The sequence below is a fragment of the Carcharhinus amblyrhynchos genome, chromosome 13, assembly GCF_965287045.1.
Source record: "Carcharhinus amblyrhynchos chromosome 13, sCarAmb.v2.hapA, whole genome shotgun sequence".
Lineage (NCBI taxonomy): Eukaryota > Metazoa > Chordata > Chondrichthyes > Carcharhiniformes > Carcharhinidae > Carcharhinus > Carcharhinus amblyrhynchos.
The window spans coordinates 15,096,654-15,119,808 of record NC_137336.1 but is presented as its reverse complement, the minus strand read 5'-3'; the positions used below and the strand labels follow the sequence as shown (position 1 = coordinate 15,119,808).

At 42.9% G+C, this 23,155-nt stretch overlaps 1 protein-coding gene across 1 annotated transcript in view; it reads left to right on the top strand.

Annotated features, from left to right (window-relative positions):
- Nucleotides 1-23,155, top strand: part of LOC145351734 (coiled-coil domain-containing protein 69-like) — a 40,081-nt gene that overhangs the window by 14,959 nt on the left and 1,967 nt on the right. The window contains exons 2-8 of the mRNA XM_080201327.1: nucleotides 3,196-3,262; nucleotides 11,724-11,935; nucleotides 14,768-14,867; nucleotides 16,785-16,858; nucleotides 18,217-18,318; nucleotides 20,379-20,498; nucleotides 20,612-20,709. Coding sequence (XP_080057453.1) covers nucleotides 3,196-3,262; nucleotides 11,724-11,935; nucleotides 14,768-14,867; nucleotides 16,785-16,858; nucleotides 18,217-18,318; nucleotides 20,379-20,498; nucleotides 20,612-20,709 — 773 coding nt within the window. The remainder of the gene's footprint in view (nucleotides 1-3,195; nucleotides 3,263-11,723; nucleotides 11,936-14,767; nucleotides 14,868-16,784; nucleotides 16,859-18,216; nucleotides 18,319-20,378; nucleotides 20,499-20,611; nucleotides 20,710-23,155) is intronic.

Genomic DNA, 23,155 nt, shown 5'->3' with positions numbered 1-23,155 from the left:
GCAAATGTACCTTCAATCACTTCATCCAAGTCATTTATATAAATTCTTATAATTGAAGCCCCAGCACTGATTGCTGTAACAAATCATTCTATATATTTTGTAAACCAGAAAACCACCTATTTATGCTTACTCTCTGTCTCCTATTAGTTAGCCATTCTTCTATCCATGCCAATATGTTACCCCCTCTCCGTGAGTCATTATAAGACTGGGAGAATCATAAATAACCGTAAAGAAAAGAGACCCATCCATTGATGCCTTCACATCTTCCCTTTCACTTGGTTGGTTTTGCTGTGTTGAGATTTGGACTGCTGTTCTGGGGCGAGTTTTACTCCGGATGGAACATCCACAATCACGTTATTTCCTGCAATGTGGGTCATTTTTAAGTGATCTAGCTAGAGAAACAAACTCCAATGAAATGGTCTCTCAGTTCTCATTTTGAATTTTTCCACCAGGGTTAAAAAATTGTGGTCTGTGTAGATTATGATCTCTGTGTCGCCATTTTGAATGTAGTTGGAGAAAAAGTGTTTGAGCAATAAGAATTTTTTTCTCCTCGGTTGAGTAGAGTTTCTAGTGTGTCTCAATCTCTTGGAGAGAAAATGAATCTGTTCTGTGTGCCTGATGCATCCTCCTGGGGGATAGGCCTTACCTCGCGATCACTAGCATTGATGGCTATTTTAAATGGCTTGTTGAAGTCTGGAGCTGCTAATACCACTTTGTTTGCTAGAATGGCTTTCAGTTTCTCAAAAGCTTTTTGACATCTCTTTGTTTATACAACACTCACTTCTTTCTGTAACAGGTTGGTTAGTGGGGCAGCTATAGTACTGAAGTTGAGGGTGAGGGTAGTAACCACACATCCCTAGGAATCTCATTATTTCCCGTGTTGTTGTATGGACGGGAAAATTCATTATTTCCTGTATCTTCGCTGCTCGGGGCAGTATTTGTCCTCAACCCACCACAAGCCGAGGTCAAGCGAGCCTTAGCAAACATGCTTTTTATTAGATTGGCTACGAGGTCAGTTGACTGTAATCATTGGAAGAAGGCTTCCAGTTGTTCCAGATGGCTTTCAGAGCTGTCACTGCATGCCTATAGATTGTCCAGGTACGCTACACAGTTGGGTAGTCTCTGGAAAGTGGCTGGTGTGTTTGAGACCAAACGGCATAACTGAACACTGGAGTACCCTATCTGGTGTTAGAGGGACAGAGATCTTCTTTGCTTGGATGGTCAATTGGCACTTGCCAGTATCATAGGACAATAGAATCCTACACTGCAGAAGGAGGCCATTCGGTCCATTGAGTCTGCAATGACCACAATCCCACCCAGGTCCTAACATCATTTCCCATGCATTTACCCTAGCTAGTCCTATGATCCAAGGGCCAATTTAGCATGGCCAATCCATCTAACCTGCACATCTTTGGACTGTGGGAGGAAACCAGAGCACTTGGAGGAAACTCACACTCATCGGAAGAATGTGCAAACTTCACACAGACTGTGACCCAAGCTGGGAATTGAACGCGGATCCCTGGTGTTGTGAGGCAGCAGTGCTAATCACTGTACCACCATACTGCCCTTTAATAATTCTATTTTAGTAATGCAGGCCATGTTACCTGCTTTGTCTATGCAGTCTTCCAGGTGGGGGATTGGGCAGGATTTGGCTTACCGCTTCAGCTTCATTTTAGAATCCCCAGAGTGCAGAAGGAGGCTATTTGGCCCATTGAGTCTGCACTGACCCACCGAAAGAGCATCTTACCTAGGCCCACCAGCCTTGGAGCACTAGCACAAAGTCTCCTGGCTGAAGGGGTCAAGCTCTGGCATGTTTGTCTGCTTGCTTTTTCATTGCTGTTTGCAAGATGATTAAGTGCTCCTGATCTGCATCACAAACTCTCGTGGGCTGCTCACAAAACAGAGATATCGTCTAACATGGAGACCTTGTAATGAGCTGTTATGTTCTATGTTCTACTGCATCCAGTTCTGATCGCCACACTACCTTAAGGACGTGGAGGCTTTGGAGAGAGTGCAGAAAAGGTTTACCAGGATGTTGCCTGGTATGGAGGGTATTAGCTACGAGGTGAGATTGAGTAAACTTGGGTTGTTCTCCCAGGAAAGACGGAGGTTGAGGGGCGACCTAATAGAAGTTTATAAAATTGTGAAGGGCACAGATAGGGTGAACAGTTGGAAGCTTTTTCTCAGGTCAGAAATGACAAACACAAGGGGTCACAAGTTCAAGGTAAAGGGGGCAAAGTTCAATACAGATATGTGGGGGACGTGATTTACACAGAGGGTGGTGGGGGCCTGGAATGCACTTCCAAGCAAGGTGGTTGAGGCAGACAAGCTAGGATCATTTAACGCTTATCTAGATAGCCACATGAACAGATTGGGAATAGAGGGATATAAACAGATGGTCTAGTTAGGAACACATGATTGGAGCAGGCTTGGAGGGCTGAAGGCCCTGTTCTTGTGCTGTAGTGTTCCTTGTTCTTTGTTTGTTACTAAGAAGTAATTTAGCGTGGCCAATCCCCCTAACCCACATCTCTTTGGACTGTGGGAGGAACTTGGAGCACCTGGAGGAAACCCATACAGACACGGGAAGAACATTCAGACTGTCACCCAAGGCTGGAATTGAACCTGGCTCCCTGGTGCTGTGAGGCAGTGGTGCTAACCACCGTGCTGCCCTGTAGTCAACACACTCTAATCAGATGGTACATAGGAGCTGCAATCCTTTGGCAGCACATCAAGAAACAGGTTAAAATTTCAAAGCATTTCATTCAACTCAACCAATGGAAATGTCTATATTGGAGTCCATGGGAAAGACTCAGGAGATGATGGTTGATGTGCATTTTAGCCATCATGCTGCATCTTCTGTTAGTAGGGTTAAGTTTTTTTGACAAGGCCTATGGAGGATTGCACTCACATTGCTAAAACCTTCGTGACACTTGCTGCTCCTGAATTCTGCCCAGGCAGGCAGATTGGTAGGAGGATGGTGCATGTTAAAAGACAATGAGCGTGTGGCATGCATGACAAAGACAAGTTAGAATAGGAAGTTAGTAATTTCAGAGACAAATAATCACGTTTGATTGTTGTTCATTGCTGAATCTTGCAGCCCATTCTGAGTGATTTGGAATGGATTGCAGTTAGTGTTCTGCTTATAGATTGCAAAGTAGATGGAATGAGTCAATAACTCATTTTTGATTTAAACAGAAAGAAACTCCATCAAAACAACACAAGGATTTATCTCAAGAATTAGCAGCTCTCCACGAAGATGGTGGTAAGAAACTGCTAGTAATTTAACTTGGGGCGACACTGTTAATATGAAGGGATAGGTTTAAACTTAAGAGCATAAGAAATGGGAGCAGGAATAGGCCATTTGGCCCTTCAGGTCTCTTCTGTTCTGCCATTCAGCAGGATCATGGCAGATTTTCGACCTCAACTTTGCCATCCTGCAACATTTGCATATCCCTTAATTCCCTTAGTACCCAGAAATCTAACAGCCTATGTCATGAGCATGATTGAATATAATCCTTGGGCCAAGTGGCTTTTCTCTGAGCATGAAAAATTTTATGCTTTAAAATTATTGATAAGGCAACACCAGTAATTTAAATAGATTTGATGTTAATTCGCTGAGATTCTTTCAAATGTTCTTTTGATAATTAACCTTGTTCCTGGTTCTACCTTCTAATTTCTGCTTAAAATTGATTTGGTTATGATATTTCCAAGAGACTGTGATGCATATTATAAAATATCGCCCACTGAGTTGGTGTAGGACTGATCAGCATTGGCTGGAACTGGCTTCAATTGTTGGATTCCATTTGCTCTGGTTATACTGCTGGTTATGATTCAACAATGATATACCATTCTGGATTTTACCCCCTCCAAATTATGTTGCATTATATAACATGCCAAACGCATGGATAATACAAAGATGGTCACCTTTTATCCTACATTCTTCATCTGCTTGTGTCTCTGTATTCACTCATAGTCTTGCATTACAAATGGTTTCGCTGTAATTTTAGATTGCATGGCTGCAGGACACTTGCGTCACACAAACGCCAGGCAATGAACATTTCCAAAAAGAGGGAATCTAACTATCTTCCCTTGACATTCATGGCATAAGCATCACTGAATCCCTCACCAATAACGTCCTGTGAGTTGCCATTGACCAGAAGCTGAACAGGACCATTTAAAAAAAAATTTTGGCTACAAAAGCACGTCAGAGACTGGAAATTATGAGGCATTTAACATATCTCCTGACTCCCCAAAGCATGTCCACTATCTACAGGGCACAAGTCAGGAGTGTGATTGAATGCACTCCACTTGCCTGGACGAGTGCAGCTCCAATGACACTCGTAAAGCTTGATATCATCCAGGAAGAAGCAATCCATTTGATTGGTACCAAAACCACCAACTTAAACATTCACTTGCTCCACCACCAGCACCTGGTGGTAACAGTGCGTACCATGTAGAAGATATATTGCAGCAACTCACCAATATTCCATTGACTACACCTTCCAAAATTACAACCTCTGCCACCTAGAAGAACAAAGGCAGCAAACACTTGGGAACACCAGCACCTGTAAATTCAATCGAACTCGCACACCATCCTGACTGAGAATTATATTATTGTTCCTTCATTGCTGCTGGATCAAAAACCTGAAACTCCCTTCCCAGCTCCCTTCTGTACTTTGGGTATTCCTACACCAGATGGACTGCAGCAGTTAGAGACATCGAAACATACAAACACTACAGCACAAACAGGCTCTTCGGCCCACAAGTTCCGCCAAATGTGTCTGTACCTTCTAGGCTTACCTATAACCCTCTATCTTATTAAGTTCCATGTACTTATCCAAAAGTCTCTTAAATCAAATCTGCCTCCACCACCACTGTCGGCAGCTGATTCCATGTACCCACCACCTTCTGAACGAAAAACTTACCCCTGACATCTTCTCTGTACCTACTCCCCAGCACCCTAAACCTGTATCCTCTTTTGGCAGCCATTTCAGCCCTGGGAAAAAGCCTCTGAGAATTCACGCGATCAATACCTCTCAACATCTTATACACCTCTATCAGGTCACCCCTCATCCTTCGTCTCTCCAGGGAGAAAAGACTGAGCTCTCTCAGCGTATCCTCATAAGGCATGCCACCCAATCCAGGCAACATCCTTGTAAGTCTCCTCTGCACCCTTTCAATGGCTTCCACATCCTTCCTGTAATGAGGCGACCAGAACTGAGCACAGTACTCCAAGTGGGGTCTGACCAGGATCTTATACAGCTGCAGCATTATCTCCCGACTCCTAAACTCGATTCCTCGATTGATGAGTGCCAGTCCACCATACACTGCCTTAACCATAGCCTCTACCTGCGATGCTGCTTTGAGCGTCCTATGAACACGGACCCCAAGATCCTTCTGATCTTCCACACTGCCAAGAGTCTTACCCTTAATATTGTATTCTGTCATCCTATTTGACCTGCCAAAACTTGGTGAGTTCATGAATGCCTCACCATCACCACATTCTCGAGCACAATTAGGGATGGACAACTATGCCAGAAAAACTCCCATCTTCTGAAAGAATGAAGAAAATAGAAGCACTGGGTATTCCTGGTTATAGTAACAGGGGTTCTGGCTATTCAACCTTACAGTCAGTGATTTGGCCAACTGTTGTTACAGTACAGGAGGCCAATGCAGGAGCTGTATATAAACCACTTTGTGAAGATAGATTATCTATTCACAAAATAATAAATAAAATGATGGCATTGAAAAAAGAACATTAGTTTTTTTTTCAATGGAATAATTATTAGCAGATAAACAGAGCAGGTGAAATTGACCTAGTTAATCTGAAATGTTTAATGGTGAAATGTCTGCAGTAATCACTGGGAGATTCCTCGTGACAGTCAAAAGCTTCCAAAATGTCATATTCAACGTGTGTGCCTCCAGTTGCCTTCACTTGCTTTCAATAGGTGTTTCTTATGATCTTTGCACCAAGATTGTATATAAACAAGTAAATTTGAACTAAAGCTGACTTTATTCGCTGTTAGCACATTAGGCACTCACTATTTGAATTGTTCACATCGATGCAAATATACACAAGCAATAGCATGATACAGCATGTTGCTGGAAAAACTGTTTACTAAATTAGCTTGATTTGTCACAAAGGTTAGCTGCAGTTTTCAATGTTAGTCCTCACTATCTATTGGGTATGTAGATTATTCCTTTAATTATCAGCTTGCTTTAGCTTATTCTTTTTGCTATCTACCGCACTGATTTTTGTCTCTTTCGGCATAATTCTAAGTAAAATTGTTTACTGGTTCAGAAAGGGATGAGCTTAAGTTTTGACCCAGCTCCTTTAAGTACCATACCTTATCTGGACTTCCATTGGATTGGTGCAAGTTGTGCTACAGTTGTTTGCTGTAGCCTTTTGGATCAGGAAACACTCTTGTTGCCTCCCTTCAGGTGTATTGGAAGGACTTGCAGGCTAATTTGGGTGGCAAGGTGGCACAGTGGGTAGCACTGCTGCCTCACAGTGTCGGACTCGGGTTCAATTTCAACCTGGAGTGACTGTGTGGAGTTTTCACGTTCTCTCCAGAGCTGCGTGCGTTCCTTCCGGGTGCTCTGATTTTATCTCTCAATCTAGAGATGTGCAGGTGAGGTGGATTGGCCATGCTAAATTGCTCCTTAATGTCAGTGGGACTAACAGGGTAAATATGTAAGGTTATGAGGATAGAGCCTTGGTGGGATTGTTGATGGTGCAGGCTGAATGGGCTAATGGCCTCCTTCTGCACTGTAGGAATTCTAACATTCTCGCAGTCAGCTTGTTTGTCCATGTTATAACCATACTTTTCATGGTCACCATGTGGGACTTGAACCCAGAATTTCCAGTCTGGAGGAAGGGACTGTGCCACAAGACCTCTCCTGACCAAGCTGCGGTTCTTACTTGAAGCATGTGAATGCTTACTCCATTATGTAAAGTAAGTTTTTAGATTCTGTAGTTCTGTATTAAATGCATGACCAGACAATCTAGTTGATTGGAATCCTGAAATTCCAGAACAAGGTCAGACAATAAAATAAGAGTGCTGTAAGTCAAACTTTTGTTTTAGCATAGATTGTTCAAAAAAAGTATCAAATGACTGAAGTTTTAATGATTGCGCTTGTAACACACAGTTCCTTTTATTATTCTGATACAGTTGCATCAGCAGATTTACTCATTTTCGGAGCAAAGTTTACTTTTCTCGCTGCTTCAAGTTCCTATTTTATTCAATTTGCCTTTCACAATTTATTCACTTGGTATTCTAGTACTGAAGCTTCTTTCCCTTTCCTTATTTCCCTTTCTCTGTTCCTTCTTCCTTCAGTCCCTGAAAGCTTACCATCATGGCCTCAGCTCCCTGCTCTAGTCTCTCACTTCAACTCTACTGCTGTCAGATTGAGAGGGGCATTCAGTACCCTCTCCTGTGGGAATTTTGGTGGCTGGGGGCATTTAATTGGATAGGAGAGTGGTGGGTAGGAGTTCCACCACCTTCCTGTTGATGATTAGGCCAGTGGCGGGAAGGTCCGTTCTCACCCCACCACCCATCGAGGCATTCAAGTGGGCAATGAGTGCCTACTTTTGATCCTCATCCCATCATCCCACCCCTGCTGGGGTTAACTCTGTGGCAGAAAGAGGATGTGTGGGTGGTGAGGTGGGTGGGGATGGGCAGATTTGCCAAACAAGGAGCAGGACAAACCAGCCCTGTTGGTTTTGTTTGCAGGTTCCTCAGTAGTGTTGGTTCCTTGTTCAAAGGCAGTCTGAGCCTGAACAAGAAATCCAGTATGAAGAATGGGATGTGCAATTGAAAGCCACCCTCTTTCCCATACTCCCTACCCTGTGACCAAAGTGGCCAACACTTGCCAAAAAAAAGGGACCCTTTGCCTTTGTGAGATTTTGAGAGTGATGGGTTGGGGGGGTGGAATGTCTGTGAGATTAGGGATGCAGCAGGAATTCTGTGACAGGGTTAGGGGGGTGCGGGAGTGGTGGGATAGTGTGCACAGCTTGCACAACTTACCCAGATTCTGCAGTCCTGATGCAGCCCCCTGCCAGATCAACCCCCATCGCCAAGCAGTGGCATACTAGTATTGTCAGTGGACTAGTAACTAGAGACCTAGGGCAATTTTCTGAGAACCTGAGTTCAAATCCCGCTGTGGCAGATGGTGAAACCTGAACTCAATAAAAATCTGAAAGTTTATTGATGACCATGGGTCATAAAGACCCATCTAGATTTTACCTGGTCTGGCCTCCTTGTGGACTCCAAACCCCCAGCAATGAGTTGAGTCTTAAATGCCCAGCCCAGCCAGCAGTACCTACGTCCAATGAATGTCCAACACATGAGCAGAAACAAATGCCTGTTGAGCAATAGGAACCCAGGACATAACACATCTAGGGGAGACCTCGACCAAGGGAGATGATGAAAGGCCAAATTACATGAAGGTCCAGGATGTTTGGTCACCCTCACTGTGACCCACCTCTTGAACCATTACTCACCCCGGCCAGGGTCCCTCTTCAATTTGAGGCTTTGGGTTATTATTCATTGCCTTTGCAGTGGCATTGCTATAGAAAATCTGTTTGCCTCGGATTTGTTGACACCTCTTGATGGGCAGGTCTTTTTTACTTCCAGGTCCTTGGTCACAGGACAATGCCTGCAGCTGGCCTGTCTGTCTGAGTGGCAGAAGATGTGGCAGACTTCCCTGAAATGGGGCAACTCGGGGGGTCTTGGCCTTTGGCAGCGGAGATCCTATTGCGCCCACAATATCCTGCCCTTGAGAACTGTCGATGTGTCCACTTTGCACAAGTTATTTCTATTCTGTACTATATTCCATTTTTAGATTACTTGTGAAGTTTTGAAAAACACTAAAATTGGAAGCAGGCCAAAAGGCTGAAAATGTGTACAAAGGTTGTGTGCAGCTGGCTTTCTGGGCCAGCTGACGCATGTTTACATTTCGACTGGCATAATCACGACTGGAGACTGAATTCTCTGTGTGCCGTGCACATTTACTCGGCCTATAGCCACATCGATAGGGACTGCTAACAACAGTGAGGACATCGCTTACAGAACACAGTGGTTTGTGGAGCAGGGGAGCAACACGAATGGGCCAAAAATATAACCATAGTTTGGGAGTTGAAAAGTGGGGACGTCTGGAGATTTGAGAACCCATAGGTGCACTTTCCACAGCACAGTATCCTTTGTAATGTCAATGTTAACTGTGAGCATGGCCTTTGATGGAAATGTTTGAGTCAAGAACGACAATCAATCCTCAACACATTGGTACATGACTGATGCCATTTTTAGTTACTACAAACAAAACTAATCAACATGCTTCAAGCTTGTTCCTCTTACTGGAGGCCCAGGTCATCATCAATCAGCATGGGAACTCCTGTTCTTGGCTTCGATTATTGACATGCTTTGAACGGTGAGGTGATTGTCCCTTTAAGATTCCAGCTGCAGGGTCATGTGACCCAGGGGACCAATTGGGGAGCAGCATTGAGGATCAGCTTGGTGAGCTTGGGTTTTGAACTTCCTCAGGGGCTGAGCGGCAGCCATGAGGCTGCAAGCCTCTGTATTATGGTTAGAAATAAATAAATATCTCAGTTGTTATGTACCTAACTGGTGAAAAGGAATTATTACAAAAGGCTAAAATGGCATGGTTTCATAGAATCCCTACAGTGCAGAAGGAGCAGTGGTGGATTAATCATTAGGTTGAGTAGGCTTAAGCCCTGGAAAGGAGGGGGTCCTGGGAACAAAAAAAATTGGTTTAACCTTTTTAAGGGTAAATAAGTTTTCATAACTATACCCCATGGATGAATTACTATAACAAATACCTATAAATAGAGGAGCTTCACCCCTGGACTTGTACTACATGCAAATAAATATAAAATAAATGCAACAAAGAGTTTATTGTCATGCTATAACATGTATACATACTTATTTTAGTGCATGCTTAATTATATTTAGAAGTACTTTTTAAATACTATTAGAACCACACCACAGCATGATGACTGTCACCACTGCCTCCAGTGCTATCAATGTAACATCTAAAAACCAAAAAATGTGGAAGCTTTTTAAAGTACAAATGTAAAGAAAATGAAAAATAAACGAATAAAAGGACTGTAACTGATGCATATAATTTTATGGTATTATATATGTAGTACATAATTCAATAATATAAGTTATCGAACGTCACTTTATTCTATTCAGTGAAGGGTGGGGCGGGGATGGGGGCAGTGTCAGGGGTCCTTACTAAAGCTGAGCCTAGGGGTCCGGGTGGTAGTTAATTTGCCACTGAGAAGGAGGGCATTCGGCCCATCAAGCAATGTGCAGCAACAACAATCCCATCCAGGCCCCATCCCAATAAATCTACCTTGCTGATCTCCCTGACATTCAGGGGCAAATTAACATGGCAAATCAATCTAACCTGCACACATTTGGAGTGTGGGAGGAAACCCATGCAGATGTGGGGAGAATGTGCAAACTTCACAGAGACAGTGACCCAGGGCCGGAATTGAACCCAGGTCCCTGGTGCTGTGAGACAACAGTGCTAACCACTGTGACGCCCCCATGCTGCATGGTGTGTAACCATCTAATTAAAATGATGTTAAACCACAAGACAATAAATAATTAACAGTCTTCCTAGTAAAGGCATAAGTGCACAAGATATCAGAATCTCCCTCTGGTTTTACAGTGGAACTCTGCTGCATTGACCACAACTAAATCAGTGCTGGAATATCGACATCTGGTGTGGAGGCTCAGATTTCTCATTTGTATTCATGATTCTATGCTTTAATCCGAGGAACAATATTTGTTTCTGAACAGAGAAGGTGGCCGAATAGAAAGCAGGAAGCCTGATCTAAATTGGAGCAATTACTGCTTATCAGTAACTGACCATATCAGGACCATATTAACCAGGTTCCTTTCAATGGAATCCGTCCCCTTAATCCCCATTGACTTCAATGGAGAATAAAAACAGACAATGTGTAAAACAAGCTCTGCCTCCAATCCTGTCAATTCCTTGTGTAAACTTGATTAAAGTCACCCCTTACTAATCCACAGAAAGGAGAAGTCACCAGCATTAAGAATTTTCTCACAGTTGCAAATGTAATGATCACGTAGTGATTGGGGTGGTACGGTGGCACAACGGTTAGCACTGCTGTCTTACAGCACCAGGGACCCAGATTCAATTCCCGGAATGGTCACTATCTGTGGAGTTTGCACGTTCTCCCGTATCTGCATGGGTTTCCTCCGGATGCTCCAGTTTCCTCCCACAGCCCAAAGATGTATGGGTTAGGCAGATTGGCCATGCTATTTTGCCCTTTAGTGTCAGGAGGACTAGCTAGGGTAAATATATGGGGAAAGGGCCTGGGTGGATTGTGGTCGGTGCAGACTCAAAGAGGTGAATGGTCTCCTTCTGCACTACAGGATTCTATAATCCAGATAACCTCAACCATTTAGGTCTGGCTGTTGTGCCAGGTTAACTTTGCTGAATGTTCAGCATGTTAATTACTGTTACTAGCTCATTTTCTATCTCCTCCTGTCCAACAGGAAGGTCTGCAGTCTTATATCGCTTGTGGAGCACGGGGAAATTTTATGCTTGGAATGCATATTGTGAAATGACACATGCACAGCTCAGATTTGTCACCCACTAAAACTCCTTCTCCAATAGTTTTGAACGTTCAATAATCACCCTGTTTTATTTTTCTCCCTCCCCAGATTTACTCAGAAATGTTCCTGATCCACTACAGAAGACAGAAGCTGCTTTTCTCGGGAGACACGAGAAAGAGCTACAAGGGATCAAAGAGGAGCATGAGAGGGAAGTTACCCGACTGAGGGAGGATCTAAACTCAACGCATAGTGCAGAGAAAAAACAACTTCAGCAGATACATGCAGAGGACATCGAGAAACTAAAACAGGAACTGCAAAAGGTTTGAATCATAAATAAAAGCAAAAACACTGGTGAATAGTTTCAGTTTATTCTACAAGTAGATTATGGATGATGTACAAATGGCACCTGGGGTACATGCAAGTTTGCAGCCTCTGCCTAATTGTACAACTTTTAAGAGGTAAATTTGAATTAATTTATCTATGCTCTAACTTTGGCCTCTTGTGTGTCTCCAATTTGAATTGATCCATCCTCAGTTGCTGTACCTTCAGTTGCCTAGGCCCAAGCTCTGGTCTATCCTCCCTACACATCTCCACCTCACTTTCTTAGAATCCTAGAATCCTACAGTGCGGAAGGAGGCCATTCGGACCATCGAAACTGCACTAACCACAATCCCACCCAGATCCTATCCCTATGACCCCACACAATTACCCTAGCTAGTGCCCCTGACACTAAGAGGCAATTTAGCCAATCCACCTAACCTGCGCATCTTTGGATTGTGGGAGGAAACCGGAGCACCTGGAGAAAGCCCACGCAGACACAGTGAGAATGTGCAAACTCCACACAGTCACCCAAGTTGGGAAATGAACCCGGTTTCCTGGCACTGTGAGGCAGCAGTGCTAATCATTGTGCCACCGTGCTGCCCACAAAAAATACCTTGAGCCATAGAATCCCAACAGTGTAGAATGAGACCATTCGGCCCATCGATTCTGCACCAACCACAGTCCCACCCTGGCCCTATTCCCGTAACCCCACATATTTATCCTGCTATCCCCCTGACACGAGGGTCAATTTATCATGGCCAACCCACCTAACCTGCACATCTTGGACTGTGTCCTTTTAAGACAATGCTTAAATCTTCCACTTTGAGCAAGCTTTTGTTCACTCTGATCTAAATTCTCCTTATATGGCTTGGTATCATATTTTGTATATAATGATCCTGTGAAGCAACTTTGGACATTTTGTTATGTTAAAAGCACTGTATAAATACAAGTTGTTTTATAATAAGAAGGATATTGGGTGCCATGTAAATTGAGCTTGTTGCCTTATGTACTCCGTTTTCCCAAACGTTTAGCTGGAAGAACTTGTGACTTATCCAAAACTGGATGTCAGGCAAGTGATGCAGAGATGGAGAGCGGAGGTTTAGGGGTAGAACTGTGTGTCAACAGGATATGTGGTTTACCACCAGGCAAAAATTAAACTTTCATTTATATAGAGCCTATCACAAACTCAAGACATCATCAGAGGTAAATGTTGGACAGGACACCAGAGCCATCTCCCCGATACATCAAAATAAAGCCATGGGATCTTTTGCATCCAGCTGAGAAGGTGGAAGGTGCTATTTTGGTTCACTGTTTAACATTGCAGTAAATCAGATCAGTGATTCAGATCCACAGGGGACTTGGATTTGGAGATGCCATTGGCAATAATCAGATAACTCAGGGAGGAAGAATGAGAGGACAATATCGCAGTTACCTGGACAATGGAATAAAGGCATTGGAGGAGAATGGTATAGTTTTAATTGCATTCGAGGGATACCAAGAAAGAGTAACATGCTGTGGTCACAGTTATGCTAATGTTTATCATGAGCCCACGTGTTCCATCAGCAACTATATGAATTCTCTCTGCATCTCCATGCTGATCAGCCTTGCTGATTTGTTGGACTAATCACTATCTTCTCAAGGACAATTGGGGCAGCAAGGTGGCACAGTGGCTAGCACTGCTGCCTCACAGCACCAGGGACCTGGGTTCAATTCCAGCCTTGGGTCAATGTCTTGTGAAGTTTCTATGTTTTCCCTGTATCTGATGGGATTTCCTCCGGGTGCTCCCATTTCCTCTCAGAGTCTAAAGATATGCGAGTTAGGTTGATTGGCCATGTGAAATTGACCCTAGTGTCAGGGGGATTAGCAGGGTAAGTATGTGGGGTTATGGGAATAGGGACTGGGTGGGATTGTGGTCAGTGCAGACATACTGGTTGAATGATATAGTGGCATTGGAGGCAGTTCAGAGGAGGTTCACTAGATTGATTCCAGATATCGGAGATTTGTTCTATGAAGAGAGATTTTAGGCCTATACTCTCTGGAATTTAGAAGAATGAGGGGAGATCAAATTGAGGCATACAAGATGATAAAAGATCTGATAAAGTGGAGCAGATGCTTCTGCTGATGGGGCATTGTAGTACGAAAGGATAAGGGGTAGCAAATTTGAAACAGAGTTGAGGAGAAACTACTTCTTCCAAAGGGTTGTGAATCTGTGGAATTCATTACCTCAAAGTGTGGTGGGTGCTGGGACAGTGAATAAATTTAAGAAGGACTTAGACAGATGCTTAATTGGTAATGGTTGAAGGGTTATGGGGAGAAGGCAGGAAAATGAGAGTGAGGAGCATATCAGCCATGAACGAAAAGCGGAGCAGGTTCGATGGGCCAAATGGCCTAATTCTGAATTTATAATGGCCTCCTTCTGCACTGTGGGGATTCTATGAATTAAGGATGGGCAACAAATACTGGCCCCAGCAGCAATGCCCACATTGCACGAGCGAATGAAAAGAAAACTCCACAGCAGGAAATTGAAATAGGAAATATTGGAAGTGCATAGAGCCATCAAAAAGCCCTTTGGCTGTCCATCTTTCAGCCAAACTTTGCTTTAGAAGGGTTTTGTTAATTCTTGGGAAGAAAACCATCACTCTTTCATGTTGGGCTTCCACCTTTCAAGGGCTTAAGCAACAAATGTCCAAAACTCATCTCTTTTGAGCTGCCCAAGTTCTGGTCTGCCAAACGGTCATTTGAATAGCACTTATGTCATATTTGTACCTTGGCAACAGGACAGTATTTGTTTAAAAGTAAATGATTACCAAGTTGTTTTGTGAATTCTTTAGAAAGAAGCAGCACAGTTGGACTCCAGGATTGTGGAACTGGAGGCCAATCATTCTGAACACGTCAAGGTCCTCAAGGAAGAGTGTGAGGCTGCAATAGCAGGTAACGGTTCCATCAGGAGTGTATTTATGCTTCTCTGAATGAGAGTTAAGGCGAGGTTTATTTTCCATACAAATGACACTCTTTGTTGCTTTCCATTTATTCAAAAAGAACACACTGCAATCCAAGGTAGGTATTTACACTTTCCATTGCAATTAATTCAAAATTAAAGAAAACTCCACAAAAGACAAGAAAAATATACCAAATCCCTTTTTTAAAAAAAGAACAAAATTCAGGTTGCTTGTGAAATAACCCAAAAAAGTAATCTGTAAACTAGCTTTGGAAAGAGAAAAGCCTATTTATGTAATCCTGACTAATAAAAGCTGCTTAGCAACAGTTCCCATAGCAATAGTAATCTGTTGGTCCACAGAATGAGTTTACCCTACACTTACCTGAAACAGGTCACACCCCTACACAGTTTTTCTTTAAGAAAGCCTAATGCTCTGGACTAATTTGGCAATTCATGCTTATTGCCTCCACAAATTGTACTCACTGCCAGTCCTTTGCTCACGGTCTTACACCCTTGCCACAGACTTGGATTCTGTCCCCTTCCATGGCAAAGTTACAAAGAAGGCCCTGGTCCTGTGTCACGTTTAAATATTTTGGCACTCTTTCATGTTTCTAGCAAAGGAATCTAGCTCTCAACATTACCACCCTTCTTTGTGATCCTACTATCATTAATCTTCTCTGTTAGCCTTTTCTTTAACATAAATAGAATTTGCTTTCCAAGTATGTATTCATAACAGAAGAGGTTTGAGTCCAGAATCTGTGATTTATTTGACTTAATTTGAACAGAACCAAAAGCGGTGCTTTACTTTAGGATTACTGATTCCAATACTTCAGAAAAAGTCGTGTGAAGAACTAAATCATGCTATTTTGGTGATTGACCGTGCCATAAAGCAGTAAAGAGCCAGGATATTGTACTGACTGACACCCCCAACCCTATCCCTATCTTTACCCTCCCCCATCCCACATTAATACACTATAGTTCCTCAGGAGGAAATATTTTCACAATTTGCATCTATTGACAACAACATGCTTCTGTGACCTTACCCTGTCTTTTGTAAGCTTTATCTGATCTTGGCCACTCGCCATACACACTGCCCAATAATGGGAGGGAAAATAAGGCAGTTTCTGTTCCACAGATTTACAATTTGATGGTTTATTCTTCTTCCAAATAAGTGAAAATAGGCAGCCAAGGATCATTTGAATTCTAAACGCAGAGTTGACCTCAACAGATGGAAATTCAAGTATTACAGACAGTGCCTGCTGATTGATTAGAATACCTTGGCAACAAAATGACCTCTGCCCCCAACATCTGATGGAGTTACTGAGTTCGCTCCTCAGCAAGAGGCTGGTGTGCCACTAAACATTTGTGCCAATCTAAAGACGCCAACCTGATGTTTGACAAAACCTTCTGCAGGCTGATATGGATAAGATTCAAAAGAACTGATTCTCAATTTTCTATCTAAATTTTGAACATGATGATAAATAATTCCAAATGGAAGTAATAAACATCCCTTCCCTGTAACGGGACTGAGGCAGCGTATTGTCCTCCATATTAAACTGCCAGCTCTGAATTGAACCTAAATGAGGCAATGTTCTTCATCCTGTTTTGGAGATTGGAAAATAAAGTGAACTCAACACTGACCTCTAGGTCTGGAACTTGTGTGTTCCATTTTAAACTGTGCAGAATAAAAAGGGGAACTAGTTGGCATCCCTGTGTTTGGGTGGGGATTGAACAATAAATCTGGCATTATAACTTGTAGTCTTGTCTACAAATTGTTTGATTCGGAAATTGATCAAAAGTGTTATGTTGATATGAGTCAATAAATTAATTGATTGAATCATTATGTTTAAAATTCAATATTTTATTAGCCACTGTCCTATAATATGAGAGACTACCCTTGCTTTTACTAGGGCTCATCAAACTACATCAACAAGAGCAGAAAGCATTGACTGAATCCTTTACAAAAACTAACGAGTGCCTTCAGGTTAGTTTTTTTCAAATGTACCTACTTTCACACCGTTTTCTGCCTTGCCCTCCCCTCCTGGAGAAGCTGATTTCTTGCCAGCTTACCATTCCATGATTCCAGGATACCTTCATGTACCATGGCCAGGTTCCTATGATTCACATGTAAGCTTACAGAACAAGTGCCGTAAGATAATGGCCAGGATTAAGAGACGGTGGCATTTGCCTGCCTGCCACCTGAAGACTTCCTGACAAGACTATCTGCCCTGCAGTGATTTCACACTCTGACAAATGTCGCTGCAGGCGAGACTTCTACTACCCTCCCCTCCACCCCCCACGCTTGGGAGCTCTGAGGTCCCTTCAGCACCAAAAGCTACAGTGGATGGGACTGGTACTGCATGTAGTCCCCAGAGTCTGAGCCCTGGGAACCCAGAAAGAGCTATGATTTTGGGGCCTCATAGCAGGGAGGGTAGGGGAGATCAGCAGAGTGTGACCAGTGGGGGTTGAGGTTACCAGATCGTAAGGGGGAAGGTGGTGCCCAAGTTAAAGGGGGCTGCTGATGGAGGTGCCACATGTGCTTGAGACCTGAACCTAAGTATTTTCAGGCTTCCCCCATACCCGGGAATTCCTTCCGCCAGCCTAAAAGTTGAGGCTGAGAGGGGAATGGCCCTTAGATGGTCAATAATTAGGCACTTAAGAGCCTCAACTGGGGAAAGTGTGGGCAGGTTGACTGAGGCCTCGTCCACGCAAGCGTAAGATTGTAAAGAGGTCAGTGGGGGCAGGAACCCAATAAGAAGTCCACTTGAGGAATTTTATACGCACCAGATGCGTATAAAATTTATATGCCTGCAAGCATGCTGACAGGGGAATATTAAATTCAGGCCAACGTCATGCAGAAATCAAAATCAAGGATGATCCTGCCCTCAGTCACCATGTATACGGATGCACATAGCGATCAAAGGTAATGATCAAACGTGAAAACCCTGGATGATATTCCCTCCTCAATGTAAGAATATTAAGGCCGATTGTTACACCACTGGCACTGACCAGATGAAGTCAGCTAACTTGGAACAAAAGAGGATCAACTTAGCAACCTTGCTAATTTACATAGTCCATTTATTCACTGTAGAAATTTGTTCAACTGTCGGGAGGGGTACGGTGGAGGGAGAGATGGAGGGGTCTCAATTTGGTTCTTATTGGAAGAGAAAAAGCAAGCAGGCAGATTGGAAAATACGTCTGGTTTACTTAAAATCAGAAAGGATACACAAAGTATTCTATTCATTCGAGTCCGAAAATCTTAAGTATTCTAATGCTAATTAATTGTTTGGTCTCCATAATGACATAATTATGATCCAGTTGACAATCCCTGTTCCAATAAAGGAAAGAATCCAAGAACTCACTGCCCAAATCAACTCATTTCAAAAGAAGACAAAGAAAATTGAGGATGCAATATTAAGAAGAGATCTCAGCAAAGACAATCAGGTATTTTCAGATTTTAGCCATGTGAATTAACAAATCCAACAAGATCTAGTCACGTAGTCTGGAACATATGCTAGTTAGATGCATTGGCCATGCTAAATTCTCCCTCAGTGCATCTGAACAATCGCTGGAGTGTGGCAGCCAGGGGATTTTCACAGTTACTTCATTGCAGTGTTAATGAAAGTCTACTTGTGACACTAATAAATAAACTATATTACAGGGTAAAACTCAGATCAACAAATCGAACATAATGTTCGGAATTCTCCGGCTGTTCATGCCCTGCCACCCCTGCAAATGAGAATGGAAGATTTGACACTCAGCCAAATCTCAGTTCATTGCAGTGGGACTGGAGAATGCCAGCGACGGGCGAGGACGGAGAATCTGGCTCAATTGTGTAATAATTTTGCCAGGCGTTAATTGGTTTATTTTAATGGTATGACACTTTGAGAATCACTCCTAAGCATGTCCTCAATGGAAAAGAGAAAGTTGATACTGTTTTTAGAATTCCAAAGGGACTAGTGTTGACCATTACAATTTATTTTCCTGAATAGTAGAACTTAAGGCCTGGGGAGGGGAGGGAGGTGTTCTGTTAAAGACTAATCTGCCAAAGCAATATTTCAGTAAGCAAATATTCAATCCATTGAAAAGAATTTAGAACTAAGGGCTCACTGTATAAAAATCTTAGAATCTCTACAGTGCAGAAGAGGCCATTTGGCCCATTGAGTCTGCACCGACTCTCCAAAAGAGCATTTACCTAGACCCAACACCCACCCGAACCCCGTAATCCTGTGCATTGATCATTGCCAGTCCATCTAAACTGCACATCTGGGACACTAAGGGGCAATTTAGCATGGCCAATCCATCTAATCCACACCTCTTTAGAATAGGATGAAACTAGAGCAGCTGGAGTAAACCCACATAGAATGGGGAGAATGTGCAAACTCCACATAGACAATCACTCAAGGCTGTATTGGAACCCAGGTCCCTGTTGCCGAGGCAGCAGCACTAACTACATTGTCAGGATGGTGCTTGTATAAGGGCTCACCCATTTAAAATGGAGATGGAGCAAAATCCCTAAGTCTTTGGAATTCCTTTCCTCAAAAGGTGGTGGAAGCAGAGTTTTTGAATATTTTTAAAGCAGAGGTGGATAGATTCTTGTAAACGAGGAGGTGATACGTTAGCGGGGGTAAGTTGGATGCAGACTTGATGTTACTATCAGATCAGTCATGATTGTACTAAACAATGAAGCACGCTCAAGGGACTGAAAGGTCTACTCCTGTTCCTTGTTTATATGTTCCTTAGAATATAGTGACAATTGTTATTAATTCATTGAAATACAAACTCAATAGATTTTCACTCAGATGCAGTGGGCAAGATTTTACGATCTCGCTTCTCCCAAAACTGTAATATTCTGCCCAAGGTCAATGGACGTTCCATTGTCCACCTCTTGCCTGCTCCAATTCCCATGACGGGTGGGGCAGTAAAATTCCAACCAGCATATCAGTAATTGGGAATGTGGCAAGTGCTAAATATGGCATGCTTGGGAGAAACCGGTAACTATAGTCCTAAAATATTTCAGACCACTGGTTCTCTCTGCTTCTTGTCTGGATCTGCTGTAGGCTAATTGTTAAGAGTCCAATAGCCATGGTTAGTCATTTATCATTGTATTATGTGACTATCAGGGTGCTAAAAGGAGAATCAGAAGGATTTTGTTCCTTTTCAATTTAGCAATTCCTGTATCAGTATGATCCTATCGCTGTTACAAATGCATTAGTTAGTTTGTTTGGTTCATTAGGTGTCCCATTCGAAGCAAGTATAGTTTTGGTGATAAGTCTGCAATGATCTTGATGAATTTGCTCTTATAGACAAATGCTTAGAGGCTCAATGCTGAAGGCATAGTTAGATCTAGATGGATAGGAGCAGTTACACCTCATTAAAAATGTAGGCATCCAAGAAACAATTCTGCTTTATACTTTGCTCTGATTAGATTAAAAATTAATTCTGTTTCCTTAAAACTGCAAACTGACAGCTAACCCTTCAGAACTCTGTACTTAAAACTGTAGGAATCGCGCCCACCGAACTTATTCTGGGAACAGGAACTGGAGAGTTTACATTTTGTGGTGGAGATGAAGAATGAACGAATCCATCAGTTGGATAAGGAAGTGTTACAGACGAAGAATCTGGTACATTGATATATTTGGCAGTAGAGAAAGAGCTCCTGTTTGAGATAAGAAGTGATTTTTGCAGTTGCTGTGGTTTGATTTTCTGACTAACACAAACATTTCATTGTCATCAGATTGAAGTCAATAACTTGCTCGAGGAGAAAGTTAAACTTCTTCAACAAGAAAATGAGGACTTGAAGGTTCGTCTCTCAAATCAACAGGCCTTTGCAAGGTATTTTCATAAAGCCAATTGTATTAGTGGTATGTGAACTCTCATGATGCCCAGGAATGGGTACATTGATGCAGTTAACATAATTAAGAATATTGATTAAAATTTCACTGGCAAAGAATATGTTTGGATTGATATTTGATTCTGTTTGGAAACTAGGAAGCAACCAGAACACTGGCATCTACCCCACAATGCTGAAAATTGTCTGGTATCTCCTGTCCAAAAAAAGAAGCATAAACCTAATCCACCCATCAGTTTACCCTCAATACCGAGCAAAAGGAGGCCCTTTGGCCCATCGAGCTTGCACTGACAGAAATCCCACCCAGGCCCTGTCGCCGTAACCCCACACATTTACCCTACTAATCGTCCTGACACAAAGGGGCAATTTAAAGTGGCCAATCAATCTAACTTGCAAGTCTTTGGGAGGAAACCAGAGCACCCAGAGAAAATCCATGCAGTAAGAGGAGAACATGCAAACTCCACACCGACAGTGACCCAAGACCGGAATCAAGCCTGAGCCCCTGGTGCTGTGATACCGCAGTGCTAACCACTGTGTTAAATATAATGACCAGATTATTCCAAAGAGTGGCAGTCGTCCTTCGATTGTCATTTGAGTCGGAACTTTCCCCTGATTGATGTAGCTCTGCATTTCTTCCGATCCTGGCTTTCCTAGAAATGTGGAGCACAGCATGGCACAAAGAACCCCATCGCAGCAGTGGAGAGTCAGAGGAAGACGGGACATGACATTTTTATGGCACTGGCAGCCATACAATAAGTTTGAAGGTCAAGTGTAAATGTCTGAACAGATGAGTTGGTGAGTGAGTGAATCAGAAGGATGATAGGGTTGGTGAGGAGGCAGATGGGTACAATGGCAAATGGTTGAGGTGGTAAGTAAGCAGAGTGGCAGGTTGGTAAGATAGTAGGTGGGTAGAGTGGTAGTTGAGTGAGGTGGCAGTTGGGTCAGGGATTTGTGTCAGTTGAGGAAGAGTAGTCAGGTTGGATCAAGGGGGTAGTTGGGTGTTTGTGGGGGTAGTGTGGTTGAGTTAGGTAGGTGGTCCGTATGTCAGAGGTTTAGTCAGGTTCTTGGGATGAGTTCAGTGGGACAGTCAGGGGGTCAAAAGGAAAGTTGGTTTGTGGGGTAGTTAGGCCATCAAGAAGTTAGAAGAGTGAGGTGAGACTTGATTGCAGTATATGAGATCCTGAAGGTCTTGACAAGATGGACGTGGAATGAATGTTTTTTCTTGTGGGTGAGTCACCCTTTAGGGGCAGAAATTAGGACTTTGTTTGGGTTGTGCAACTTTGGATCGCTGTTTCAGTAGGCATTGGAGACAGGATCGGTGAATATATTGACGAAGTTCAATAGATTTTTATTAGGCAAGGTAATAAAAGGTCATCAGGGAAGATGGGAATGTGGATAGAAACACAAACAGCTCAGCCATGATCTTAATGAATGGTGGAGCAGGCTCAAGGGGCCTACTTCTGCTTGTATTTTGTATGCTCCTTGTGTTCCTGTAGAGCCTAAAGCACAGCATAGATCCGCCAGACTGAATGGTCTCTTTCTGTCGTTTAGAGTTCTATGTAATTCTATGAATTTAGCCATCGCGGTCTAACCACTTCTTGTAAGTGCTGCAGCATCTAGGATTTCTTGACTAGACTCTGGTGAACTAACTCTTACAGTTGGGAATCCTGCTGGAAGCTCATTGTACATCAGCAACTTAGGCACTGGGAGATGGTTTGAGGTTCTGCTGGTAATGGAGGAGCAGGTGGAAATACCATAGAATCCCCAAAGTGAAGAAAGAAGCCATGTGGCCCATCAAGTCTGTACCATTTCCTTGAAAAAGCATCTCACCCAAGTCCTCCTCTCCACCCTACTCCCGCACATTTACCATGGCTAATCCACACAGCTTACACATCTTGGGACACTAAGGGGCAATTCAGCATGGCCAATCCACCTAACCTGCACATCTTTGGACTGTGGGAGGAAACCAGACCACCTGGAGGAAGCCCATACAGACATAGGGAGAATGTGCAAACTCCACACTGTAGATGCTGCTCTTGGCAATGGAGCCAAAGGCTTAAGTTAACTAGTCACAAATGGTGTTGCAGGGCAGACATTATTCTCAGAATCAGTGTTCCCATGGGAAAATAATTCCGATCTCTTTATTGCATTCCATTGACTCCAGTTGCAAAATGAATATTTTAAATGAATGGGTTTTGAGTGAATTCAAACTGTGTGCATGAATGTGTAGACATCAAATGAGAATAGGATGGGATTTTCTTGTAATTTCTCTCTCTTCTCATTGATGTCTTATCAATTGTTATTGTCCGGGATCAAGTGTAAAGAACGGTAATTTAAGGAACTGGAGAACAGATGGCACTAGTGGAATCGTGTTCAGGAAAGATGAGGAGAGGAGACCCTAAAGAGAAAGTGAATAATAATGTGTTTTAT